General features: G+C 33.9%; 1 protein-coding gene across 1 annotated transcript; it reads left to right on the forward strand.

Moving 5' to 3' along the window:
* The first annotated feature begins 6,768 nt into the window (after positions 1 to 6,768).
* On the forward strand, positions 6,769 to 8,099 carry LOC112800579 (uncharacterized). The gene has a single exon (XM_025842907.3). The coding sequence runs from the start codon at positions 7,167 to 7,169 to the stop codon at positions 7,920 to 7,922; it is 756 nt and encodes a 251-aa protein (XP_025698692.1). The 5' UTR covers positions 6,769 to 7,166; the 3' UTR covers positions 7,923 to 8,099.
* Positions 8,100 to 8,804: the final 705 nt, after the last annotated feature.

Here is an 8,804-nt window from a genome sequence, read left to right on the forward strand (position 1 = left end):
TTGCTTTGATCTATTTATTATTTGTCATGTTAACTCTTATAATTAAAATCGATAAATATTCTGATTATTAGGTATTTCTTCATCAATTACATGTAACAAAGTCATTTAAGTTTAATCTCCCATACTAGGAACTACAACTGAGTCCAATTCGAGTTAATAGAAACTATTAATGCAGCAAAATTGACACAAATTTGGTCTATAATCATAAACAACCTAAAAATAAACAGATAAATCTCAGATTTCTGCTTAGAGATTGAAAAATTTCATGAATTTGATTCATAGTTTACAAAGGAATAAAACACATTCATCATTTCATATCTGCAGCGCATGCAACAAGGTGATGCAACGCAGCTACGGAAGAAAGTCACCTCATAAGTAATAAGACACACTTGGTAACAAAATCATCACTAAATTCCAAAAAAGCCAGATCTAGAATTATAAGTAGAGGTACTGCATAATAAATTAAAGAAACAGAGAACCTACATTGCGATCCTTTATTTGCATTTCCAAACAAAGTAGTGTTGTGGAGTAGCGGTGAAGAATGCGATTGTTGTCATCTATCTCCTGCAGCGGGTGATGATGGAGCAACCTCTGGTGTAAGGGTGAGCGGGTCCTCTTGCCTTGAAACAGTTGTGTGTGTAGTAAGATCTACCGGATCGTGGTGGACAGGGGATCCTGTTCGCCGAAAGTGCACCGTAAGAGATGTAGTACTTCATCCTTCTCCAGAACAGGGATCGCCGTCCGTTACCACGGCCTCCTTCTACCTCCTCATCTTCGATCTCTTCCTCCACATCAGCATCGTACAGCGAAGACATGGTCGCCGTTGGCCATTCTAGTGCATCTGACATCAGATTCAAGCTCGTTTCTTCGATCTGCGCTACGGCCAGCGCGTTCGGGCTCAGAGCAAGGCATAGTAAAAGGAACGAGCAGACCGCAAGAACAACAATCCTCAAAAGAGGGAGAGAAACTGCAGCCATTGGTGAGAAGAAGAGTGACTAGTAGCAAGAATGGGAAGTCACAAGTGAGAGAGGGGCAGAGGGCGGTGTTTGATTATTTTATTGGAGTATTATTTTTGTTGATTAAAGAGGTAGAGGGGTAATGTTTCAGTGTGACAGAGGGTGGTCACATGGGCATTGGCGCCAAATATGGGACCTGAGAAGCTACTGCCTTACAGCTGTGATTAATGAATGCTTCAATCAACGCTCTCTGTTATGCTGCGCCCCCACACAGATCCCGTGTGTTGCGCTACTTGTCTAGACGTATCGAACGGCTAAGAAGGAGAGCGTGGGAATGATGAGATTCTGGTGCTCATATACTGTAGGGTTCCAAACATCGATCAAGAGTAACGAAGGTGAGAGTAACGGGGTTTATGAATAAAAAAAATACAGAAATGTTCTAAATACGAACAAATCAACATTAATAAATTTATATATATTTATGTTTTATCAAAACTTGTGAATCACTCATTCTTTTCTTCCCTTTAATAGCCTCACATGTGCATTGCAATGCAGTAATGAGCTAGATTTTAGCTTACATACAGAATTGCACTGTTCCTATGAAATGAGTATTTTGTGCAACAATGTGTAAAAACACATATAGCTGATTTTTGTTATTGCTTAAATTTGGTTTGATACGGAGTACCTATCCAACAAGATAGAATTGTGGTGATTGATTTTATTAGGGAACCAAATGTTTTTAACAATAATTGGTTATGGAAATAATGAATAAATAAATGTTAAAAAATTATTTTTCTTTATCTTTATCCTCCAAAAAAAATTCGCACTCTTTGTACTCTTATTGAGATATTTAAGAGTTTATCACTTTTTTTTTCTGTCTTAAATCTTAAACTTTATATTTTCTTTTTTAATAAAATAAAATATTCTCTTTGTTTCAAATAAATGTTAAAGATTTACATTTTTATTTGGAAAAAAAATTTGAAAAAAATATATGATTAATAATTAAAAAATATTTATTTTACTCAACACTCTCATATGATTTTTTTTTTAACTTAAATAGACTTGAATAACTCTCAGCTACAAACATTACAAACTCACCTATGGTACATCTTTTACGTATACAATACTTTTAAAGAATTTTATTCACTATTTGATCTATCGCAAAATTCAAATCCGAATACATCTGTTAGGCTGTTACAAAAATGAGACTATCACCATCAGTCCAAGTCCTTGCCTGCTATCTTTTAAAAGATAAAGTTGCCTTTTCGGGTTACATACGAATGTCAAAGCTCTGATTTTTGGACAAAAAAGTTTTAGTTAATAAGTAAGTATTATATATGGGCTTTTGGTATATACGAGTTTTTGCTTCATTGTGTTTGGCAAGAGAGGCTTCGCTTTTCAAGGTTTTGGTGGCAAGTCTTCATTCATTTATTCAATTAAATGAGATCTATTGGGCTTTGGGCCGGTCAATGTGTTTAGCTTGTATCCTATAGAAAATAGAGGTAACGAATGGCAATTTTCCTATATTGGTTCGGAAGGTTTTTTTTGTAAGCACTGCTCAAACTTCTAAAAAGGACTGGAAGACCATAATATTATGACGAAAAACAAATTTATAATTTTACTTCTAGAAATATTAAGGATTAATTTTTTTATTAATTTTTTTATAATTTTTGTCATAGCTAATATACACCCCCCACTTAAAAGCTCTTTTTCAACCACGCTACTGGTTAAACCAATGTAAGAAAGAAGGTTGAAATTTAATTAAAAAAAATGACTAAATTGGAAATATCTGGGTCGGGCCAGGCAAGGTGTAAGGCTTCTATTATTCGATTTGTGTTAATTAAATAAAAAATAACTATCAGATGCCGTACCCTTTGAGTACAGCATCACATCACGCGTTGCATCGATGGATTGAGATTGAAATTGGGCCCCAATTCAGTCATTGTAGTATTGTACCCAGTTTGTACCCAATATCTTTTATACTTTTGAAGAAACAAAAATTGTAGACAATATTTTTGGTAAGGCAACTTTTATCCATCCACCTTATTTTTACGTAGGCGTGCTGAGAATTCGTTTTGACCTCAAAACTAAGTCCTTTGTGTTAGGGTGTTTAACCTTGGCTAATTTTTTTTGTTATAGAAATAGAAGTGGTAATATATCTTAACATTGTAATTTTTGGTATTTTTTAAAACTGTGAAAAGTATATAAATTGTAGATTCGATTTCTCTACTTTAAATTTTTTAATTTTTTTAAACACAAATGGGACGGTCCGATTTGTGTACCTCTAAAAATCGGACGGTCCAATTTCTGTACCTCTAGTTAAATGATTTTCCATTTGAATATAATACTCTAGCAATTCACATTTTAAAAAAACACCACTACCACTCCAATATTAAAATTAAAAAGTTGGTTTAACCTCTTGCTAAGTTTTTGTTCAAATTTGAATGATTTCTTTTACTTGATAGTCTTTTTTAATGATTTTGACTTTAAAAGCTAAAATAATTTTGGCTTGAGAAGACACATACTTTATCTTCTGATAATAATCTGTGTTTGGTATTGGGCCAAAGCTAGAATTTGGAGAGTAGATGTGTTTTCGGTTAATTTGATTACTACTTTGTTATAAACTACTTGTACATGTATGATGTATCAAGTTGCTTTTGCATACTAAATTGTCATTGGCAGTTTTTCTATTCTCTCATTTTTAAAGTAAACCACGCTTAATCGATCTAATCCCCATGTTAAAAATGTGCCTACTTTATGTATCACATCTAAACTCATGTATAAAATCAGCAGTACATAGTGAATAGGAATCAGTTAATTGGTGCATACATAGGGTCCAATATAATTTGTTGGTGTAGTAAGAAACAGCACTTAATTTTAAAGTACAGTGGTAGTTCATTGAAATAACACAACACAATTCTGCATTCAGATTTAATTACTTTTTAAGTGTTCAGTTATGGTGAGAATGTGAGATAGATGCCTGCAAGCAGAGGCACAGTAGTCACAGCTATAACAAACCTCACCAGATCAGAAATTAAAGGGTTCCATGTTAATAAATGGTGCACAATGCACAGCTTATCTATAACAAGTAGTTGCCACTTTTAGAAAGAGATCTAGAGAGAGAGAGAGATAGAGAGTTGACTCTGATCTTGATCTTATTAGATGCTATATTTCACGTTTTCACTAAGCCAAAAGGTAACTTATTACTTTGTATTTGTACAAGGTAATATATATTCTAGCGGGGTAACTGAAATATATGACATCTAATTAATAAGTAATAACTATAATCAACCCTTCCTAAAAGTTTCTGCACATTTCACTATATAAATTGAATTTCGCTATAATGTAAATTATTAAAGATGAATTGAATTTTACTATAATGTAAATTATTAAAGATGAATTCAATGTATATAGGTAGTGTTTGTTTCCATCACGAAAATGAAATTGAAATCGAGAGACTGAAATTTAGTATTATATTTAGTGACTTCTAGAATTAAAATTTTAGTTTTAAAATATAAAATTTTAATTTTTTCAATATTTTTAAAAAATAGAGATACAAAAAACTAAAATTTTAAAAATAAAAAATAAAATTTTTAACTTTTTTTAATAAATATTCTCAATTCATATTCATATTTATTTTGAACCAAATAAGACATTAAAATATAATTATGTTGTAAATATTTTATACTAAACATTTAAACATAATATAAAAACTTAATTTCAATTCCTATTTTTGAGTGTGAGTGTCTCTTCCAAATGCAGTAATAGAGAGTATTACGTATACGACTACCCTCACTTTAATTTCAACTGTTTACCCTCAGTGTCAATTAGAAAAAGTTCTCGTACCTTATATTATGATGTGTTCCTTTCCATATACACTTTTTTCCACAGCTATATCTCAGCATCACTGAAAATGTTTATTACCTACCTTAACTTATTAGTAGCAACGATGGTTAATTCGTGAGAAACGCCCGACAACATGTAAGGTTAGTTCTCCACTTTAGCTAAGGTTTTACGCAATTCCAGTGAAACTGCTTTTAATCTGATTTATATTTATATTTTATATATTATGATATATGATGATAAAAAAAACAAGTAAGGGACCACTTTTTCTGTGCATTACAATTAATCATCTTATCTTATCTTCTCTGCTTTTTTTTTTTCATATTAATATAATACTCCGATCCAATGCACTCTTGTTTTCTGCGTTTCTTCTATAATTTTTGTTTGCTTCTCACTTAGCTTGTTCTGAAAACACAGCGTTACCTTCCACTACTACTCTCGATTAAATGGGTCCCTGCAACAGAGAAGCTAAGATTATTATAGAGCTAATCACCTTATATTATTAGAGATGCGAATCTTTTGAAAGCCACAGGTGCTTCTAGCCACGTAGCTTTATATATAGTGTAGTGGTTGCCTTTACATAATGCACAGCAAATTCAGAACATCTTTTTTTTTTTTAATTTGATAAGATTTACACAAATAATAATGGAGAAAGCACATACGTATTGGTATTGGTACAAATGCATGCGTATGTTAATTAATTAATCAATTAATTAATTAATACATGCCAAGATTCACGGAGAAATATGATTCATATTTTCAGATTGCATTGTACTTGCAACTGACACAATGTGTTTAAAGATTGGCAACACAAAATTTATTGACTTGCACACGTTCATGATAACTGAAAAGCTACTTCAAAGATGTAAAAGTTGATGCCATTGCTTAGCAGTTTGGAAAATGACAGCTAAAATTAAAAAAAAAAATAGTTACCACAATAATTTAAAAAAAAAAAAAGATGAAGAACCAAGCTTGCATGCATGCAGGCAGAGGCAGGGTCTACTGCAGTTATAGGAAGGTACACAATTTATTTAACTCCTTCATCACTACTGCCAGCTCCCAATCCTCCTCGGAAACCGTTCCAAGACACAACTACTTGCCTTAGCTGCACTTTAAAACTAGATTAACTGTTCTTGTTTAATTTTTTGAGTTTAAAATTAAGACTACTTGTGATATAAGCATTATCATTGATCAGTTGTGACTCTCATAAAGCATCTCGTGAATAATGATTACTTAATTCATTATTGAACATTTAGCATTCTACATTTCTGCTACGGTGTATAGAGGTATAATAGTTGGGTCCACCCAAGTATATTGTTGTGATCTGATCTCTTAGCTTTCGCCGGTGATATTAAAATTAGGTGGATACTACAATGAAGATGGCAAAAATATCTTCTCATGAAGATGCTTTGGTTAAAAGTGTGGTTTATTTATTTAGCCACACTTTAAACAAAAACAACACTTTTATAAATATCAAAATCTAACCATACAATCCATCATCCAAAGGTCAAAAAGAAATATACTCATATGAAGACAATTATGCCATCTTCATTGTAGTATCCACCTTAAAATTAAGCTATGTAATGGATTTGATTTTATCACCCCGTGTTTTTCTGACATATGTCATGTGAATGTGGGGGCTACTTGAGGCTTTATCTCCTTAGAACAAAAAGTGGAAGGCAAAGTGAAGCTCAAGAAAAGTTTCAGTTAAAACAAAGGGATATATATGGCATATAAATATGTATAAACTTTTGGAGTTGAACCAATGAAGCAAGGTTCATGCACCAAGCAGCATTCAAATTCAACCATTATCGTTTCAATTCTATTGCATGTGGTCCCTTCTCATCCTCAACCGTTGATCTTAAATGCTTCTAGCTTTGACCCTCACATCCATGGTGCAAGATTAGCCTCAAGGCATCATGGGCGGTCTCCTTCAACAACAATATATAATTCCAATTTCCAATAATCATGGCTAACAACATTGAATTGATTTAGCAGTATTAAAACAAGTACTAACAAATACTGAATTAGATATGATGATGGATCAGCAGTTGTAATCCAAAAGAAAAATATATAGATTTTGTTCACATTTATTGGTGACAAGTTGCTATAAAAAGGAGTTTGTGCTCTGCTACAAAATTGTTGTTGTTGTTGGTCGGTCACAAAGATAATACTACCCTCTTTTCTTTCTCATCATCTTGTACACTCTCTTAGCTAGCTCCACTATTTTATTCCTTCTATCTTTTTTTCTGCATAAAAACCCTACTTCCACATCCCTTGCCCCTTCCCCTTCCCATGCTCTGCTCCTCACTTTAGCCTATTAGCAGCTTCATTCCTTCTTCCATTCCTCCCTGTTCCCTACTACTCATGGATGTGGACATATTCAAAACCTCTACTGCTAGTGACAGCATGGACATGATGGCAATGATGATGCAGCAGATGGAAAAGCTTCCTCCTCCTGAATTATCTGAACCTCCTTTTTATACCACCTACCCATCACAAACCGACTTCCATAATAACAATAATGTTGAACCAAACTTGATTAATCCCACTTTCATCTTCCAACAACAACATTCCATGGCACCACCACCTGTAATCACCACCAACAACGATGATATTATTACTTCTTCTTTTCCCTACCCTCCTCCTCCTCCTCCTTCTTGTTCCGATGGCAGCAACAAGAAGAACTCGATGGCTGCCATGAGGGAGATGATATTCCGGGTGGCGGTTATGCAACCGGTTCACATAGACCCGGAGTCTATAAAGCCACCAAAGCGGAGGAACGTGAAGATCTCAAAGGATCCTCAGAGCGTGGCGGCGAGGCACAGGAGGGAGAGGATAAGCGAGAGGATAAGGATTCTTCAGAGATTAGTCCCCGGTGGAACTAAAATGGACACAGCTTCCATGTTGGATGAGGCCATTCACTACGTCAAGTTCTTGAAGAAGCAAGTGCAGACTCTTGAACAAGCAGGAGGAGGGAGAATATGTAATAATAATAATGGCTTCACGGGATTCTCATCATCCATTAATGGCAGTAATTATCCTGCTATGGTTAAAGGTTGCCACCAACCTTATCCTCCCATGCTGATGAGTTCTTCTGCTTCAAAACAATTGCTCAGCTGATGATGATGATGATGAGCCTCATCAATTCTGTTGTGTTCTGTTCTGTTGTGTCAGTCTTGTAACTTGTCGTCGTCATTGCACTTGCATTGTTAGTTTCTCTCTTTTTCCAATGTAAAAGGAAGGTAGAAAAAACACTCAAGTCTTATTCAATAACCTAATACTATATATTCATCATCATCATCATCAACAATCTATCTATTCTCATCTCTGTTTTCCATTTTTCTTATTACAAGCAAATCTATCTCGCGAGGACCGAGATCATCATCATTATTACTATATATATATATGCACGCACGCTGCTTATGCTCTTGTCATGTGTTGAATAGTTAATTATTATCGGATTAGATTAACGGCTTTCAATATTTTGGGGATCACATGCTAATGCAATTATGCGGCGCTTCATTCCAATACCCATCATGCATGCGTTCATTCATTTTTCAACTGTTATATTCTTTTTAAAGATTTTTTTTATATTTATAAAAACATTAGTCTTTTATGCAACACACATGTACTTCTTAACTGATCTAATAATCGATTATTTGGACAAAGAGAAATGTTAGACCTACCTTTTAGCAATATTTTAAATTAATATTTTATTTTTATACTATTAAAATTTAGAGTAGATATATATATCTTTTAAAAAATGGTGAATTTGTAGTTAATATATAAAGAGAAATAAAGTGGTGTTGAATAGTGAGTAGTGAGGAGGAAGTGCATTATTATTGAAAACGCACGTTAGGGATGAAAGCCATAGCGGTGTGTGGCGGGTCTTAGCTTTGAGAAGAAAAGGGACCGGATAGGGTGAGAGGAGTAGGTTGCCTCCCCAAGCAAGGTCAAATTATTTGGCTGTTCATGTCTTAAGGATCACACCCTCATACACAT

Source organism: Arachis hypogaea, chromosome 5 (genome assembly GCF_003086295.3).
Source record: "Arachis hypogaea cultivar Tifrunner chromosome 5, arahy.Tifrunner.gnm2.J5K5, whole genome shotgun sequence".
Classification (NCBI taxonomy): Eukaryota; Viridiplantae; Streptophyta; class Magnoliopsida; order Fabales; family Fabaceae; genus Arachis; species Arachis hypogaea.

Coding starts and splice junctions, on each gene's coding strand:
- LOC112800579 (XM_025842907.3), top strand. CDS start 7,167: ATGGATGTGGACATATTCAAAACCTCTACTGCTAGTGACAGCATGGAC.